At 39.2% G+C, this 20,932-nt stretch overlaps 1 protein-coding gene across 7 annotated transcripts in view; it reads left to right on the top strand.

Annotated features, from left to right (window-relative positions):
* The window catches only part of FGFR3 (fibroblast growth factor receptor 3), a 295,198-nt gene that overhangs the window by 140,742 nt on the left and 133,524 nt on the right, over window positions 1-20,932 (top strand). For all 7 annotated transcript variants that reach the window (XM_044062303.1, XM_044062298.1, XM_044062297.1 and 4 more), the window contains one exon: window positions 6,473-6,526. In XM_044062303.1, the coding sequence (XP_043918238.1) occupies window positions 6,473-6,526 (54 nt within the window). The remainder of the gene's footprint in view (window positions 1-6,472; window positions 6,527-20,932) is intronic.

Genomic DNA, 20,932 nt, shown 5'->3' with positions numbered 1-20,932 from the left:
TGTTGTGTGTTTATGTTCTAGCAATTTTATGAGCAACTGTTGCGGAGTTTCCTCTTTTGTAGACTTTGCAAACCTGCATTACCTTGTTTGCTATGTATCTGAAGCCGCAGTTCAAAAGTTACATGCTGCTGTCAAAATTACAGTTAATATTAAGCATGTAATTTTGGTAGAGAAGCACATTTTGTTTTCCTTTTCAGTTGTGATGGTGGTTCTTCAGTGCTTATTCCTTTCTGTGATTGTATGGTATTTAATGATTTAATGGTTTTGTAACAAAAATATTTATTCCTGATGACAAAGACTAACACACATAGAAAGAAATAACTTCTTATAGAATAAAGAACAAATTGTCAGGTACTTCATAAAATGCATGTGCAGAAATTAGTACTCGAAGGAGTAGGAGATCTGGACATCTGCTTATTTTAGAGCTTTGCTTGATGAATCCAGAGGCAAAACTGTATTGTTTGTCAGCGACAGGAGAGTTTGGGACCACTAGGGCTATCTATGCCTGTCAACCTGTTAGCATTAAAGATTATAGCTCTGACCCTTAAAAATCAGAATAGAGGGTCAGAAGAAACTCTTTCCTATTTTTCACAATAGAAACTGTTGCTATACGGTGCCATGTGGAGTAAGTTACAGGAAATCTTTGTATGGACCTAGTTTATTTATTTAATAAGATATGGTCCCATGACAATGTCTAGCTTTATCAGTAAAATCTAGGAGAAGTAAGGCTAAATGTGAGGGCCAAAATCATAGCACTGCACCTTAATCATAGCAGCTGAGAGGTATGAGAAGGGCTTTAAACATTGCTGGCTCAAAGATCCCTGTGGGGGTTGTATATTGTAAGGCTAGGCTACCATAACAATAGGTTGATTGCGTAGCAATTATAGAAGGGAAGCGTCTATATCATATCATCGACAGCTTAGGTTGTCAAATCATAAAACATCGACACCTAACCGTCAAAAGCTTACAATAGTGAATGGCCATGTAATCGAATTCTTTCCTCGGGAAAGAATTCATGTGGCCGTCCATAAACAAAATAAACAAACACACCCAAACATAGAGGGGGGCTTTGCCCCTCACACCCCCCCTAAATAAATATACCAACTCTGAGATCACTCTACATTGGGGAAAGGGCAAATCCCTGATAACGGCCATGCAAATTCTTTCCCGAGGAAAGAATTTGATTATGTGGCCATTCGCTGTTGTAAGCTTTCGACGCTTAGGTGTTGATGTTTAAGCATTCAACAACCTAAGCTGTCGATAATACAATATAGACCTGAAGGGAATGCACAGGCAGAGAAAAAAACATGTATATGTACGTATTTTTTTTTTTTTTTTTTTTTTTTGTGAATGTTGAATTCTGAGTCAGCTGCCATACACACTAATTTATTTAGCTTGTATGTTACACCTGGCATAAGTGCTTTTGTAGAAGTTTATTAGAACTTTACTAGTTCCTGAAACAAATTCCAAGATATTGTTGAACTGCATCATTGTTAGGTGGAAGACACATGCATAAATGCCTATAAACAGAAACATATGCCTTTGTATTGGGCACCTTGAAAACCTGAGTAGCTGGGGGTGCCCAGAGCTGATATGGACTCTACCTAGTGTCAATCGGAAAAGTTTTTCTTTTTAGTATAGTGTTATTACCATGACTCCAGTGGAAATGATGTGCTCTGTGTCTCCTAACAGTATCTTCTTTCTTCTTTTGGCTTTTCCCGGTTAGGGGTTGCCACAGCGGATCACCTGTCCGCTAATGATTGGCAGTAGAGTTTTACGGTGTCGAGTTGCCAGCCCGGCACCCAACCTTCCATGGAAGGCACACACTCCTAACAGTATACTGTTGTTTATTATGTGATAAAAGGCAAGGTGTGGTACTGCCTGAAGCTCTGTATGCTAAGGACTTGTTTTATTTCAGGTAGCCTAAGTTGATATTTTGAGTTTTGATGCTGGAACCTGTACTGGCTTTGGTGTGTGCACTTGTGGGTTATCGGCTATCCTCAGCAGAATGTTATTTTAGTACTGTGTGAAAGTATGTAGTCTTGCAGAGTGCATGGATGAATTGTTTTACTTTTCAAATAAAATTATTTGCTTGTCAGTAAGTAAATGCCTTGTTTTGCAGCAGTATTGCAAACACTTTGCTATTTAGCAGCGCTGGAACTGTCTTGCCATGCAGCATTTCCTGTACATAGAGCAATGAAAAATAAAAGTCTTACCCTGTAGCAGTGCAGGAAGTGTCTTGCTACACAGTGGGGATCTGTTTTAAGTCCTTTACTTTCTTACCTATTTCTAAACAATATACCCAGGGAACTTCAACAAATCAGCTGCATTTTGTATGCAGACGATGTTGTGATTACTAAAGCTGGTAGATCATCTGCCATCTTAAAACCCCACAGACCAACTCTTGTTCAGCATGGAACTGGCTTATAAAGAAGAGGCTCAATATTAATATTTTAAAAATTACAGGGGTGCTATTTGGGACCTCACAACTACTGTCCTCTGCAAGGCCTTCTGTATTAAAGATGTAAATGAGACCTCATTTCCTGCACCCCAAAACAAAAGTGGCTAGGAGTGGTCCATACACGACCAGTCTTTCTCCATTTCCACACAAAGCAGCTCATATTTATAGTCTTTAAATAGCTAAAAATAATTCAGGAAAATGCTCATCTGCATACAATAGGGACAGCAAATACCACCGAGATTAATGGTTTGTTGCCAAGGCTTTAGTATGCCTTACCTGTCATCTGTCTGTGTTCTCCCCATAAAACATACAGTCCTTTAGAATATTGATGAAAATATTGTGGTTTATATATGTCTTTTGTATAGGAGGAAACATAACTGCCTGAACACAGAAAATAGAACGGGTTGCCCTTTACTGCAGGAGGTAGGTTTCCTGCTATAATTTTGAGATTTGTAATTGTGAGCCCCGGAATTAAAAACAAAGTCCAAAAATTCAGGAGAGTAGTGAATGCCAGACATCACTGTTCTCCTTAAAAGATTTTTTTTTGTGGGGACAAGCAGCTCTGTACACCTGATGTGGGGAGAAGCAAGCCTACACACCCCAAAACATAACTATACAAACTCTGAGATCACCTTACCGTAGAGCAAAAAGAATATTATGAGAAGTGTCAGTCTTGCACTTAGCATATGTAGGTCTGTCCTTCCATTCAGGAGCTACCTTCTTGCTTAACACTCAAACTTCAAACTTCCCAACAATAACTTTTGATTCCCTCTAAAAAAATCTGTTCCCTTGGTGAAGCAATACATTCTAAAAAAACAAGATGACAACCTCCCTGCAGCCATGTAATACCAAGCAATAAAGCCCTTGTTGTGCCCCAAATGGCCTGTATTTGGTTAGTGGCATGGGCTCTGGAGAGGTTGTCTGGGTGATGGGAGTGAGCAGCTGGTGTATGCTTCCCCATCATGGGGGAGGAAGGTACCCGAAAGGCTCACTATAATATACAGCATAAGGTCTTGGACTGTAGCATGAATCATGAGCCGATCACTCAGGAAGTTGTGCATACACAGAAGTATGTATGCATCTACCAAGGGTAGCGATCACAGAGCTGCAAAGGCTGATACATGAGAATGGGAGTTAAGGCACCGACTTCAGCCAGCAGCATGATGCTGCAGCAATTTCCTGGATCGCCTTACTGTCTCCCAACTAGGGTTCGGTTGAATCCAAAGGAGGCTAAAGTTTAGACCTGATAAATGAGGACAGGAACTGGGGCAACTGATGATTAGCTGCAGGGGAAGAAACAATGGCCTCCTCATGTCAAGGATGCAGTAATCTTTAATTTTCTGTGAAAAAGCCTTCCCTAAGACTATGTCAGTGTCTTGGAATGGATATTGCTCAGGAATTTCAAAACTTAATAAACTCCCTTTATTCATAAAAAAATACTAAATATCTTACTGGAAAGTGTAAATGCATTTGCATAACTGATAAAGGATAAATTCCAGTAGACATTTGCTCCACATCACCAAGCAACTGGGATAAATTCCATTTGGCAGAGAGCTACAGTTCTATACTGTAGTCACGTAAAGTATTATAGCAATGACCCACGCCTGGGTCTTGGTAATGCTGGTTTTACCCACGGTTGGTGTGGTTTGGTCACGAGGGCGAAGCCCGAGTGGCCAAAGACAACCGTGGGTAAATACAGCATTACCCACACCCAGAAGTGGGTTATTGTTATACAATGACATTATTTAAGAAAAAAAAATAATTACTTTTCTTAAATAATGGCATTGTATAATGCCTCCTTGCTGCCCTTCCGCAGCTGTCTGGTATTCTGCGGCAGTTCTGATGTACTGCACATGCGTATACTTACGCAGTACATCAGAGCTGTGGGCAAAAGCAAGGAGAAAGCAAGATCTCCTTTGCTTTTTACAAACTGTCTCACTATGTTAAAGGAGTTTAACATAGCAAGACAGCTTTAAAAAAGCAACGGAGAATCTCTGTTGCTTTTTTTAAAGCTGTCTCACTATGTTAAACCCATTTAACATAGCGAGACAGTTTTGAAAAAAGCAACGGAGAAAGCAAGATCTCCTTTGCTTTTTAAAGCTGTCTCGCTATGTTAAACTCGTTTAACATAGCGAGACACTTTAAAAAGCAACGGAGATCTTGCATTCTCCGTTGCTGTAAAAAAAAAAAAAAAAGAAGAGTTATACTAATGGAAAACATCCGGGCGACCGGACCTTTTTCCATTACTATAACTGATTTACAACGTGCACACTGTCCAATCAGCTTGCACATTTTGGAATATTAATGGGGGGGTCGCTGTATAATACGCATTTGTCAATGTAGAAATGCAAAATATTGCTACTATAAGCTACTCTATTTCAGTAGGTGAATTAGTTAGTCAAGTCCCAGTTGTAGTACAAATATATATACTGCCTGGGGCAAATTGCACTGGTATTCCTTTATGCTGTTTGTATTTTTTAATTTGTTATGTATATTTCATAGTGTAATGTTTCTTCCCACATTCCAAAGACATGCTGTAAGTGGATTGGACACTCTAAATTGGCCGTAGGTGAGAGTGTGTATGTGAGTGAGTGGTGTGAATGAACTACCTTGGTAGGGCTAGCCACCCGGCAGTGTAAACCTTGGCTCAAGATGATTGTCACTGCTGAAGTGAAACCTCAACCCCATGTGCAAAATGGGAAAATGGGTTGAGGATGGATGGATGGATAGATTTCATAGTGTAAATGGTATTATAGTTTCACTTGTTGCGTTTTCTTCTTTTATTACCTTGGGTATGTTTCATGCTACAAATTGTATCATATATTTTGCTTGCTGATTTTTTGCATTTTATCTTTTGTAATTTCTTGTTGAATTTTGCTTTTGAATGTGTCTTTACTTTATAACTAATAGTTAGTTGTTAGGTCTTTGCCAGTTGGCCTGGGTCATGGCTGAAGAGGGTCTAAGGACAAGCCCACTTACCTAGTCAACAAATGATAAGTCACTCAATCAACTAATTAGAAGTGTTCCAAATGCTTTCCTGTACAGCAGTGCCCACCTTGACATGCACCTTTGGAGTTGGTTTAAGGCAGAGTGAAACTGAAAAAAATGACCATTCCTGAGTTGCATTAAAAAAACATAACTCGTTCCTTTCAATAGTCATAGCAGGCCTAAGCTATGTATTATTTCATCATGAGAAATGTTCTGCCAGGGGCAGTGTTGTGCTTTAAAATGACTTTGTGACACTTTCTTACTGTGGTTTACATTTTTATGGTGTAAATATTTTGTACATTGTTTTGAATAATTTCATTCTGTAATTAGGAAGAAAACAACAAAGTAGGAAAATAAATTATCTTGTTCTAGCTTTGTTTTATGTGATGTACTCTGGTATTATAGTTTAGTTGGACACAACCTAAGGAAGTACAGACATTGCACATTTGCCTTTGATGCAGAAGACTGTGGGTTCTATTCCCACAGAGGGCAGATCAACTGCTGACACTGTAGTGTAGCATAAGGGGGGTGCTGCACTCATGAGTTTGTCATCCTTTGGATGATAAGATAAACCAAGATCCCATCTGCTTGAGTTGGTGGTAGCTGAGGGGGATGTAAAGGAACCCAAGACACCTATCAAAAAGAGAAGGGAAGTTCCCTAATGCCCTGGCCAAATTTCGTCCAGTAGCAAATATACCACCTTGGGTCTCCCCGGTAAAAAGCTATTAGCCTAATGGGACTAATCAGCTCAACAAAGAGTAAATAAAAATGAATGTCATCTTATAAAAACAGCTATAGTCTTTGTTATCAAATGCAGCCATTGTATCATGTGATATAATAAGTTACAACCAAGAAAGTGCTTTGAGCTTGCAGTCCCTTAATGTGCTTTGAGAGAGAAGTAGATAATAAGAGTTATGGAGCAGGTGATATAAATTAAGAATATCAAATGGAAAAATGCAGCACTAGAATGAAGGAATTCGTATACGGATGTCAATCATACTAATGAGTTTCTATTTCTTCTAGATTCACTGTCTTCAGGTGATGATGAAGATGATGAGGAGGAATCTGAAGATGCAGGTAAGGGTTTGCTCATTTATTATCATTATTATTATTATTATAATAATTATTATTATTATTATTATTAAATGTGGGTATTTGTATGTGTGCTGCTCTCAAGTAGAACGGAGTAGTAACGCCCAGTATTTCTCCTCTGACATATTTTTAAAGGTAAAATGTAATGACATTTTCTATAATCCAAAGTACTGTCAAAGTCCAGTAGTAATATAATGGCAAATCACAGCAGTCTGTGTCACTCACCATATGAACCTTTGTGTACAGAATTTAAAAATACAGCAACAAAAGAATCTGTTGCAAGGATACTGAGAACCACTTCCATTCTGGTGATAGAACTCACATGTGAAACCTTATGCCAGGGAAGTCTGCCCTGTTCTCCCATCCTAGCTACACTTCTGAGCTTTGTAGGGGCAGTTCTTGTCAATGGACACCATGACTTGTTTTATTCATCAGATTCCTGACTAGGTTTGTTCACTTTCAGTTTTTTTAGGATGACAAGACACACCGTTGTTTTTTTTTTTTTGTTTGTTTTTTTATGATGGACATATAGGAATGACAAGGCACACCATTGCTGCTTGCTGAAGAACAGATATCCAAAGAAGACCTTGCTTCTCAGAACACATCTATTTTTTTAGTATAAATGATTTGCCAGGGAGTACATGTCAACTTGGCAATAGTCAACCCCCTTCTCCTTTCAAGTGAACTGTCTGAGGTGTTGCCTTTCCAACTAAGGGAGACCCCCACCCAACCTGAAATTACAGATTCAGACTGTGATAAAAAAATAGAGCCTGGGCTACTTGGGAATAGCTTCCCTTACATTTAGCCAACAACACTGATGATTAGGATGCTGTTTTTTTTGGGCTCCTCTCCAGAAGTTGTTTCCTTTATACAGAGTGCAACATTATGAGAAAACATTTAAACAGGGCTTCAGTGAGCTTCCAGATACTCATAAGAGATACCCGGAGCTCTTGGGCCAGGGAGAGCTAAGATTCCATAAGTAGGCTCTCTCTGTAATCCAGACTTTTTGGGACACTTAAGATGCTTCTTTTGAAGCAAACTTTTGGCCAACATAAAAAACAAATTGGTCTTTCATAGTTGTAGGGAACTCTAACTAATTATTTAAAAGCTCAGTAGCACACTCAGCATTGGTGTCCATGGATGTAGTAATGGGCTGAACATTAGCACTAGTAGTTTACAGCCTTCACAGTAACAGTGGAAGCAGGGTGCTGGGCTGATTTGATAAGAAAATGGTAATCTCATTTAGTCTGCGAATCTCAACTATAGATTGCCAAATGCATGTGATACAGTTTCAAGGAGATCTCTGGAAATGAAGAGAGGATATGGCAAGTATTCTGGCTACTCTGATCATATTGAAAGTGGAGTAACATGCCACTTTGTGGGCTGTGGTGCCACAGATACCTGCACTGAGGAGGACAGCCATAGGTTGAGAGGCATGTAGGTAAGCTCTGCTGGGTCTATATTACCTTATTAAAAGCTGATGAGAGCAAACGTGCTTTGATCGACCTGTAATTGTCAAACACACTATATAGCGAAGACACGGAACAGCAATTTTTTTCCTAGAGAAAAAAATCACTGGGCCGTTTTCAGGAGTTTGCCATTTCCTCCACTGTGGTGCGATCTCAGAGTTGGTATATTTAAGTAAGGTGGTGTGAAGCCCCCCACTTTATGTTGTGTTTGCATTTGTTTTTTTTTTTTTTGTTTTGTTTTTTTTTTGCGGAACAGCAATTTTTTTTTTCCCCTGGGGAAAAAAATCAGTGTTCCGTGTCTTCACTATTTAGTGCGTTCAACATTCAGGGGTCGATCAAAGAGCATTCGCTCTTATCAGCTTTTGATAAGGTAATACAGACCCGCTCTGCTGAGGATTCAGACCCTACCACAGCATGTGAAGGAGCAGTTGTTAGATGCATTCTTGAATAAGGAATTGCTTTTTGTCTTCCTTCCCAGGGTATATTTAAAAAATTGAGGAGAAAGTGAAGATTATACTATCTGTAAGGAAGCTCTTTCCTCCTTGGTTCTTAAATATGCCAAAAATACTCAGATGAGTAGTGGCCTTTTAAACCATGGGCAGTCAGATGCAAAAAAAAAAAAAAGTTGGACAAAGAAGGGAAAACAGACAAGGAGAAGGTGGTAGAGGCAAGAGCAAGTAAAAAGGTAGGAGAAGGAAAAACAAGTCCCTTGCTACCAAAGAGGGAAATGTACAGTACTGACTATATCTCCCGCTACCTCCTTCTCAATTACTGGGCAGAAGACTCATTTGATTCAGGGATGACTGGTCTGGACAAACCTCAGACCTTGAGGCAGGAAAAAGAATTGCTACTGACCACAGAAAAGAATTCAGAACATTCCCTCTTTGTCTAGGAAATCTTTACACTACCTCCTAACTAGGTCAGCTTAATTCAGCCAGTTCTTTAACAAATGCTACTTTGCTGTGATATACAAAGAGCCCCCAGGTAAGAAAATGGAAGAGGTTTTTATTCAAGATAAATTTTACAAAACAAGGATGATAAACTTCCAAATTAAATAAGTGGGAAAGTTCAAAATGCTAACTTCTTTTGCCTCTACTCATACAGAATGCAGTGAGAGTGCCTGTTGACATAAAGAGCACATACATGCACATTCGGTTTGACTGAAAGGACACGTAATCCCTGCACTTGAAGCTGGAGGGAGCACTAATTTATTCATGTCTTTCTCATTTATCTAGCCACTGTATCTAGAATGCTTATCGAATGACTTGTCCTCATTTTTCCCCCACTTCAGAGCAAAGGTGAGCCACCTATAACCCTGTCTGTGTGTGTGACCACTTTATCCAAGCCTTACCTGCACTATGAGCTCAGCAGGTGCTTTTAACATACCTGTAAGTGCCTGACCAGTGTAGGCACCTACCTGCTGGAGTCTGCAAAATTCTGGGCTAATGGCAATTTTTACCAAGGCATTTTTGAGGTGATATTAGGTACCAAAGCAAGGAAGATGTCTATACATCTGGAAAGAGTTACCCTCTTAAATTATCTCTTTGCCCAAATAGATTAGAAGAGGCACCTGACAGCAAATTCTTCTTGAATTCACTGGGATCCATATCTGCTTTTATTCTGATCATTCTCATATGAACTTGTACTTTAACAAGTATATGGGAACAGTGTCATCACTGTCTGCAAGTTAAGTTCATGGTCTATGTTATCAAAAGGGAACTGAAATACTGGGTTAGTGGAATGCAGGTCAACATGTGGATCTGTGATCTCAGACAGCTGTCATACTTGGATCATAGATGCCTAAGGGTTTACTGCGGCGGCAGACTTGGGACATTTAAAGTATGCTGTTGAAAAAAAGTCACTCCATTTACTTTAGAGTGTGATGCATTGCTACTGACAGGGCCAACTACCATCTGTGAAACATGCAACTCAAAAAGCAACATGATCTGTTATAAACTGTACAATTCTTGTTTTTGCAACTTGATATTTCCAGTCATTATAAAAAATAAATAAATAGCTCCCCAACCATGAGCATATATTAAGTACCCGGAATAAACCACTTTATAGCCTTACAAAAAAACGACCTTAAAAATGCAAGTGTGTATGTATGCATGCATGTATGAGAGAACACGTCCCCATGTTATGTATGTATGTGGCACTTATCATTCTAAAGTATTGTTAGCGTTTCATGAAAAAAGTGATCGCTTAACCTAAACTGTGATTCACGAGCGCTACTTTTTTTCTTGTTACACATAACTTGCATTACTCACCCAACTCTTATGTCCATTAGAAGTGGATTAGTATATCAAGTTATTTACAGAAAAATAAAATACAACAAAATAAAACATAACAAACAAAAAAACGAATAAAATGTACCATAACAGTTCTCAGGAACAGCCTTTACTGAGCACCAGGTAGCAGGAGCCACAGACCTACCTTGTGACATTCACCTCCATCTCTATCTCGGGGTACAGAGATTGTGGAGAGGGGATTAGCAAAAACTTAAATCCTTTGTGTTTAACTTGTACTAATCCAGAATTAATCATTTGCTAGACTGGCTGACAGCACTATATTGTTTGCTCTTGTGATTTGACATTATTAATGGCTATGCACTGCAGTTTGGTTGAATAATTACTTTTTTGTCGTATCTGTATAGTGCTGTTGAGAGCAGTGAACTTAAATACCAACTGATGCTGCACATTTTTATGTCCTAGGTAATGAAACAATGTTGGAAATAACGCACAGTTTCATTACATAACAGTCTTCACCCTGTCTGTATCTGTGGACAGCTCACTATGGACTAAATGAGTCACAAATAAAACATTCCTTATTCTAAGGTGTCACTTGCATAAATCACGTCTACAACTACTGTAAGTAAGTGTACATGGTAACTATAGTTATGAAAAAAGAAGATGGTCACAATGCTTTAAGAATGAGTGAATGAGTTTCCTTTAACCTGTTAGGCATCAGACATGTTAAGAGCATGTTAGTTAACTAATACACGCTTCTACCACTGATGTCGTAAAGTGGAAGAAGTGTTTGTACAGCTGTAACACAGACTATGTGAAAAATGTTCATGTATATTTCTTTCACAGAACCTCACCTTACAGCTAACCTACATGATCAATGCAATACACAGTATTTGTTGAAACACATTCACTTTGCAGCTTTTTTAAATTATATTGAATCGTTTACAGAAGTGTATCTCTGGATTATCTCAATTTGCTGAGTTTCATAACCAAAACAAATAACCACTTTCAAATCTCCCAACATTCATCGTACGTTAAAGATGCATTTCAGATTAATAGTGCAGTTGCCTCAGACTCACTCTTTTGCTTGGTAGCAAATTTAAGAAATGCCATGTTGGTCCCATTGACAGAAAACACAAAGAGACTAGAACACAGATATCACATGATGTCATACCTTTTACTGGACCATCGTAGGTTTTGCAATTACTTAAGCTTTTTGGCTAGCAGGGTAACTCTTGATAAAGAGTTTCCCGTAGCCCCAAAGCTCAAATAATTGCAAAACCTATGTTGGTCCAAAAAACAAAAAAGGCATTACATGTTGCCTGTGTTCCAGTGGCTTTGCTTCCTATGAAGGATTAGAAAACACAGTTAATTAAAGTAACAGTACAAAAAAGGGAGCAAGCATTTCCAAAAACAAAGCCAGCTTTAGCTACAATTTTAAGACAAGAGTTAGGAGTCATGGTGTTTCAGATCCGCAGCCTGATAAATAAATAAAATAACCAACATGAACTATGTAATGCCTTTCTGTATCACCTGGGCACAAATATGAAAAAGTCAAAATGCATGAGACTGTGAAAGGCACACATGCCAGCACTGAAGACAGCAGTATGTTGCTACCAAAAAAAAAAAAAAAAAATCATGCCTTAAATTCTGGTGAAAGAAACAGAAGGGATTACCAACTGCAAGGAAAACCTAAGTACTAGGCTACTGGGTGCAGGAATAGTCCATAAAAAGTGTAGAGGGCATAATCTAAGATGTCAAGTCTAATAGCCCCAAGACCACCTGAGAGCTCAATCATGTTGTAAAAGCAGCACAAACATGCCCATTTTAACATAAAAATAATTGTGGGAGGTAAATGAGGAATAGGTATAGCTGGTGTTAGCTGACACAGGTGAGTGAGAAGTGAATAAAATGGATAATATGTCTTTTTGTTTACTGGGGTGGGAGCATCTCTCTATCTGATATCCAAAGAAGGCCCTGTAGGCAGCTCATGAATTGTGCTTAGTGAAGAGGTATGTGGTCTGGAGCTGAAAGATCTTATGTGGAGCTGAAAGATCTTATCTGAGGCCAGTCCTCATACAGTGGACAAGAAAGAGCCCCACCGTGTTTGCTGATACATCAAATCACAACAGTATTTTCGGCCTATTTTTTAGCATCCCTAGGTGGCATAATGTGGAAAAGTCGACATCCATAAATCATTGCCATTATCTCTTTCACTTTTATGTGCTTCGGCATTCATTTGCTGGTCCTTTTTCTTTTACAGCAGTGAAACCAGAACTGTGCATTGGAGAGGAACACTTAATAAAATGTTGTACAGACAGATTTATAGGGATATGTTCATGCATGCATCCATTTTTTTTATTGTGGTGGTGGCCACCTTAACAGTCCAGATCAGATATCCCTTTCCCCAGCAACAACAATCTTCATATCTTCATATCTCCTTAAAGAACATTGAGGTGTTCCCAAGCTATCTGAGAAATACAAAGCCTCCGACATGTCCTTGGTCTACCCTGAGGCTTCCTTCTTTTGGACGTGCCTGGTGCACCTTTAGAGAAAGGTGCCCTGGAATCATGTTTACTAGATACCCAGGCCACCTCAGCTCTCTTCTCTCAGTTCTGTGGAGCAGTGTGTCTACTTCAAGATCATCTTGGTATTGCTGAGTTTTTTTGTCATTTGTGAGGGAACAGGAGTTTCCTGCTCCACAGTGACTGTTTAAGTTATTAGTAATAGTTCTACTCCCTTAGCTGCTGGGTACATGCTGTAATCCTTGGTTCTGGAAGTCAATTCAGAACTCACCACAAACACTCTGTGGCTTCTTGTAGGCCCTGAAACCCAGTGTTTTTCCCTTTTCAGGGTTGATTTAGGAACACTGGTTAAGTACTTTGCTCAGAGACACGCAGTAGGCAAACAGAGATGGAAGGAATCAAACTCAGTAGTGTAAGGAATCAAACATGGTACCCTGAACTGCAGGGGAGCAGCTAAATGGAGCTCAGAGCTTTATTCCTCTGAACTAACAGCCAGATTAACAGAAGTGCTGACAGGTGTTATTTGATAAAAGCACTTAGCACACACTGTAACCTACACACACACACACACACACGTGTGCGTGTGTGTGTGTGTGTGTGTGTGTGTGTGTGTATATATATATATATATATATATATATATATATATATATATATATATATATATATATATATATATATATATATATATTCACATACACAGGTGGAGAGATTAACAAGGCCACTGACTGATTTTTGGAAATTAGGGAGGGAAGAAGAAGATAGAAGTTTTGAAAGAAAAGGAAAACAACACTAAATGCGATCTGTTGTATATCATTAAAGACGTCATCATTTTAGACCGCAGGGATGTGTGTTATTTTGGTTCTAATTATTCTTACACATTATCCCAGTTCTTTGTCAGTTTGTGATGGCTAATGGTTCCTGGGATCCGCAAGCATTTGCATACTGTTTCATACATGTGTGAGTGTGTGTGTGTGTGTGTGTGTGTGTGTGTGTGTGTGTGTGTGTGTGTGTGTGTGTGTGTGTGTGTGTGTGTGTGTGTGTGTGTGTGTTATAAATGGGCCTTGACAGATGGTCGATGCACTTGATTACAAAATTAAACATGACATGACTGTGCATTACTGTTTAATGGAGCATGTCTGCGAGCTCTCCCTGTGTTATCTTTATTAGTGTATTTACATCACAGTGTGTAACAGTGGAAGACAGAGCATTGTCACAATAAGAAGATATGGCAATGGAGCATTTCTTTGGAATATGGGTGTCTAGAGCAATTTTAGAATTCAACTTTTTGGAAAAAAGTATTTTTCTAAGCAACAAAAGTTGTGGTACACAAAACAGTCATAGACACCATGTATTTTTTTTTATTATATAGATTTGAGTGTGGTGTTAACATGAGTAACATTTTAAGTAAGGCAGGTATATGTTTGCTCACAGTCAGAGCTGTATTTGACAGAAATGTAACAGGGACAAAAGTAGATGTATTTTCCCTGCAGTATTATCATTTTACATGAATGGAACTAAGCTACATAAATAACAAAGTTATTTTTTTTCCAGCTACAGCAAATAGTGTCTGTTCTCAATATGCACACATGCTTTCCTCATACATAAATGTTTAACAAATGCATTTCTATGTGCACAACTCTGTTTAAAAGTAGTTAGAATTTTTGCATGTAACTAGTGATGGGTGACATGGTTAGGACATAATTAGGGCCACCCATGTGTGTAGCTCTTGGAGTCTGACACAGCATAACTGACTCCCAGATTTCCTGTATAGCAGCCTTAAACAAAGTATGTTTTTCTCTGTGTGCCATAATCCAAATTCGTTACTTGTACACCACAAACATTACACTACTGTTGTGTAATGCCATGAAATGATATTATTTACACTGGCAACTTGATTTCTTCAAAATCCATTAAAGCATAGCTGATTTTATTAAGTCAGTAATTTGGAGTACTCTAGCTTTTGGCCTTCTACAACACAATCGCTCTACAGTTACCTCTCAGACAGAAAATTCAATAAAAAATACGACATCATCTCCCCTCCCCCAGAAATCATTGCAGGTGTTTCCCAGTGCTCAGTCATAACCCTTATATTCTCTAACATATTCATTCATTCTCTTCTCACTTCCTAAACTTGTCTGTCCTAATTCATTATGCGGACATTTTAGTTTTCTACAAATCTGCTACAGAATACAGCACAATGCTGCATAGAAGTTGTTCCCTAAATCCAGTATCCATGGTTGCTTAAAGAGCAATTCACAATGAATTCTAAAAAAAGCTAAAGTAATATTTTAGCACTCCCCAAATGCAAAAATACTTAATATCTCACTTCACCCCTTTACCCTCCAATAATCAGTTTGTACCAGGTGTTTTTTCCTTCAAATACTGAGGTGTCATTCACGACTCATATTTAAATATGTCACTGCACGTCATCATTCTAAAAGCCAAAATTAACTGTACTACATTTACATGCCACAAAATATCTTTTCCTTACTTCAGAAGGAAAAAAAACTCTAAGCAAAAGTGCTTTACAAGTGCAGATAGAATATGCAGTACCACTGCTTGATCACACCTTTGTGTAAATCTCAAAGGCCTATAGATTCTCTCTAGTAAAGTATAGCTTCATCCTTCCCCCACTTAAACGGAACACCACTGTACCACTCTTAAATGGCCCAAATGGCTTCCTGTAAAGGAACATGTTGACCTTCTCTTCTCTGCTTCATTCACAAAACCCTCTATAACAGTAACACTCCTATCCTAAGGTGCAAATTAACTGTTAAAAATATCCTGCATCACCTACAATCCCAGGCCAGAAGCACTCTTATACTCAACAGGCCTGCAAATGCTTTCTCTCACGTTTACCAGCCGTGCAAGATTAGTCCTCACTCCCTCAGTGTGGGACTCGCTTACAAATGAAATTCATAATATACCTGACTGACTACATCAGATACAGAGAAAAACTACTAAGAATTCTAAAAAGAAAGCAACATGCATCTGCTTCAATTGCCTCAGAGAAGTTCCCCAATGCCCTGGCCAAATTTCCCCCGTAATATAAATGCCACCTTGGGTCTCTCCTGAAAAGAGGATACTAGCCTAGTGGGACTTACCCGGTCAACAAAGGATAAGTAAATAAATAAATAACTTAAACTGACTTAACACTCCTGCTGCCACCCCTGTCCAACTCATGCCTTAGCTTCTTATCTCTTTTCTTTGTTACTGAGCCCACCCTACCCTCCTCTCTCCACTAGTCAGTAGGAAGAGGAAACATCTAAGGGAAATTCACTATTGCCTCATTTTGTTAATAATGAATTCTTTAATTACAGTCCTGTACATATGTATATATTGTGCAGCCGTTTGATAATTTGGACATCTCACCACTTTTGTTATAAGAGGTTATTTTGTACACATGCATACTATGCATGTTTTTTTTTTCTTTATAGCACTATGTTGATATCAAACTTTCTTACTTGTACATATTGTAACTGTCTATTCAACTATAACAAGCATAAACCTTTTTTCTTTCTTAATTCTATTATAACCTTTGGGCGGCCACGGTGGTGCAGTGGTTAGCATTGTCACCTCACAGCAAGAGGTTATCCGGTTCGATCCTCGGCTGAGGTGCCTTCTGTGCAGAGTCTGCATGTCCTCCCTGTGGTCGCGTGGGTTTCCTCCGGGTGCTCCGGTTTCCTCCCACATCCCAAAGACATGCAGTTGGTGGATTGGACACTCTAAATTGGCCCTAGGTGTGAGTGCATGTGTGTGTGCCTTCTGTGGAAGGTTGGGTGCCAGGCTGGCAATCATGAGCGGACAGGTGATCCGCTGTGGCGACCCCTAACCGGGAAAGCCGAAAGAAGAAGAAGAATTCTATTATAACCTTTGGACCTTTGGGCCGTGGCTGAAATGCATTGATGTTAGATCAGTCCACTCTCCCCCAATCAACAAATTTAAATAAATAAATAAATAAATGTGCCTGATTAAGTTGAAAGAATTCAAATGCATATATTTTTTGTATTCATGTGCCTCTCTTTTTAAAGTTCATGTCTTACCATTGATTTCCATGCATTTTATAAGGGCGTGTGTTTGTGTGAACGTGTGCATGTATTTGCTTAACCACGTAATAGTAGCACCCTTTCTTCTTTCTTTATATTGTAGTCACCAACTAATTTAATGTTGGTATTACTGAGGGAGATGAAAAAGAAATGGGAACGTACCATTTGGAAAACCTTTAAAAAATGAAGCAAGTACTTGTGTGTGTCTGCAAGTGCTGTTAAGTTGTAGCTGTCACCATCATCTAGGTTTAATGGCCCTGAGTCATATGTAAAGTAGAGCTGGCCGGCCTGGTGGTAGATACATTGTGTAATGTTGGAGGGGAAGAGTTTGAGTGGCATCCAAGGTAAAAGGGGGCAGTTAGTGTAGTAGTTGTAAGTTGTAAGGCAAGAACAAATTAGCTGTGCTACTGCACATTGAAATTGCAGTTTCATTAATAAAGCCTAGAAAGATAATCACAAAATATCATTTCATATCTCATATTTACTTTGCATTCATAGGTTATTAAGATAAGAAAAGATATATGAGGCTTGCTTGCTGAACCATTGGCGCACTGCTTACGCAGAGAGCTAGATGCAAAAGAAAAAGAAAAACTTGAATTCTGTAAGGCACCATTGCTAAACGTTTAGTCTTAAGCTGTGGGTAAAATGAAACTTTAGAGATGATTGCTGTCCGAAAACTGTTTGGCTGGATTGATATACATTGGTAGGATTCATGAATTTCACAATGACAGTACCATTTGACGTAAGGCTGTTATTGTCAGTTTCTCAGTGTAATCCTGCTCCCATACATACCTCTCAACATCTTAGAGCAAAAAATCTGGACAAAGCAATAAATAATGGGGATAGAAAGGCACAAAAATATGGAGAAGCTTTAAATAGTGATGTTACAAACTTATACAGTTGATAGAATAACATGTTTTGCATTATCATGAATTTTCTGAAGAGAATGAAGTCTGAAACTCAGATCCATCCATCCATCCTCAACCCCTTTTTCCCATTTTGCACATGGGGTCGGGGTGTCACTTCAACAGTGACAATCATGTTGAGCCAAGGTTTACACCACCAGACACACACACACCTAGGGCCAATTTAGAGTGTATAATTCACCTGCTACATGTCTTTGGAATGTGGGAGGAAACCGGAGCATCCAGAGGAAATCCATACAATCACAAGAAGGGCATGCAGACTCCACACAGAAGGCACCCCAGCTGAGAATCAAACCAGAGAACCTCTTGCCATAAGATGACAACACTAACCACTGCACCACCGCAAATGCCTGTCATTATTTTCTGACTTAAGTCCTCAATAACATGGCAATGATTTGTCAGAAATCCAAAACTTTATGAGAAAAAGGCATGAGACAAAAATATGGACATTCTGCAAAAATCTGTACAGTTGAGAAGTATGATCCCATATGTCCAGAAAATATGTAACATGAACACCCATATAAGTAAGAGAAACCTTCACTGAAACATAAACTTGCTGGCAGAATAGATACCTATCCAAAAGAATTCCACTCCTGTGGAACAGACTTCCCCTTCATAATAAAAAGAATAGCTCCCTTACCATCTTCATATGCAGCCTAGGCAAATGGATAGGTAATCATATATACACCAAGGGTTTGGCACCTAAAACAAATAAAGAAAGGGAAAACAATTAGTGAGAACTGCAACTGGTTAGTAACAACCTATACCTATAAACCTACTTTTGGAACAGTGGTTCTTTTAAACGTCAGAATGGTCTTAAGCTATGCCCAGTTCAAAAGCAGTAGACTGCACTGTTCTGGGCCAGAACACTTGTTGCAGAATATGCTATGCACTTTGGTCATCAGTTTACTAGGTGTAGTGTGAACTCTGAGCCTGAGAAATTCAGTAGTTTTATTCAAAAACGAAGTAGTTGGTTTAATACAAACATCGGAAGGCCTGAATACACTCTCAGAAGCCAGTGCCTGCACAGCTGCTCCAGACCCATCCAAGGTAGAGATATCCGCAGGTTCCATAGTTGAAGAAGCATCTCGTGGCATACTGGAATCTGAATGGGTCTCAGTAGAGGTCTGCAAATCTGTAAAAGGGTGTATCAGGGGCTGCAAAAGTGCCTCACTGAGTACCGGTGGACTGGCAACTAGCTTAACGGAAGTGTCGTCGGCAGTTTTGGACCTATGCGGTCTGTCTCTGTCTTTATCTGTATGTCTTTTTGGAAGATCTGTAGTCGGGTGGCTTAATGAAGCCATTTTGGAATACGAAAAACGAGAGCGAAAGAATTTAGCGACAAAGAAACGATGACGAATAGTTCGGGCTTTGAACAAGGCACAAAACTGACAGCGAGGAACGTAGTGGTCTGGGCCTAAACAGGTGACGCAGTAAGAATGAAAATCTCTGTGAGGTATTTGCTTTCCACAGGCAAGACAATTGTTAACTTTTTCTGACATCGGTTAGAGCAAGAAAAAAGGATCCCCAACAGGGTACTTATCTTTAGAAGACTTCAGGTTTGAAACTCAAAAAATAAAAATGTCAGGCAGCGTCCAACTGGCACTTGCAAACTACTTCTGCTTTGGGCTCCCGCACGGCAAGAAAAGCTGATGTAATGGTGTCAGCTGCATATTTTATATCCCTGACGACCTGACGTCATGGAAGAGGCGACAGCATCCGACACAGAAATCCCAAGACTCTGGTATTCGGGCCGACTGAGGGCTACCTGCAGGCAGATAACCCAAGTGTGATGACTGCAACAGTGAGTACACTCAAACACCTACATTTATGGTAAGTGTACACAACTGTACTTTCATAGTTAGGCATAGTAGTTTACAATGTTTTTGTACAACATAGGGGGTAGGGGGACTCATCACATAAATGCATCTGGTTATGATGTCTTTACTGGGTCTGTGTATGCATGCAAATATGTATGTGTATGTATATGAGTACCTAACAGATTATTGCTGCAGGTTTCATAGAGTCTGATTCAATAATATGTGACTCAGTGAACCTTGGGGATGGCTTTAACAAGGAAAAGGGACAAGTCCTATACTTTTTACTCCTAGCACTGAACAAGCTGAGTTTCCATGACATGGATGCAACAGTACGAGATTCAATTAATCCTAGCCAGATGAAACTCATAGGATCCATAGATATATATATATATATATATATATATATATATATATATATATATATATATATATATATATATATATATATATATATAATGTGTGTGTGTGTGTGTGTATATATGCATTTGTATGCGTGTGTGTGCGTGTGTGTGCGTGTGTGTGCGTGTGTGTGTGTGTGTGTGTGTGTGTGTGTGGCTTTTATATTAAGTACATTATACCGACCTGGTGTTTTTTAAAGTATTTTACTGTGCCCACCTACCCTAAGATACAGGAAGTAGATTAGCTGCACAGCTGAATATGAAGTATGATAACAATGATAACCATGAAACAGTCGTGGGTGGTTGAAGTGTGATAACCATGAAACAGTTGTGGGTGGCTGAAGTATAATAACCATGAAACAGTTGTTGGTGGTTGAAGTGTGATAACCATGAAACAGCTGTGGGTGGTTGAAGTGTGGTAAACGTGAGACAGTCATGGGTGGTTGAAGTGTGATAACCATGAAACAATCAGGGGTGGTTGAAGTGTGATAACCGTGAAACAGTCGTGGGTGGTTGAAGTATGATAACCATGAAACAGTCGTGGATGGTTGAAATGTGATAACCATGAAACAGTCATGGATAGTTGAAGTGTGATGACCATGAAACAGTTGTGAGTAATTGAAGTGTGACAACCATGAAATAGTCGTGGGTGGTTGAAAAATGATAACCATGAGACAGTTGTGGGTATTTGAAACAAGATAACTGTGAAACAGTCCTGGATGTTGCAGCAAAACACAGGTCACAAAATCTGCTTTACTGACTTTTCTATTCAGTACAAACCTGTCTGCATGGAAGTATAGCCTCCTCAAGATGCTGCAATCTTGAGGTACCTTACATTTAGTTTTAGTGGTGTGTAGTTTGGAGAGGTCACCCCACTCAGAATTTCTTCAGCAGGCTAGATTTAGTGACTTGCACTTTGCTCTACTGTTTCTTTTTCTCATCTGTTGTGGAGACCCA

The sequence above is a fragment of the Protopterus annectens genome, chromosome 2.part1, assembly GCF_019279795.1.
Source record: "Protopterus annectens isolate FY-2018-M chromosome 2.part1, PAN1.0, whole genome shotgun sequence".
Classification (NCBI taxonomy): Eukaryota; Metazoa; Chordata; order Ceratodontiformes; family Protopteridae; genus Protopterus; species Protopterus annectens.
The sequence above is the reverse complement of the archived record's forward strand: the minus strand, read 5'-3'. Positions and strand labels throughout refer to the sequence as shown.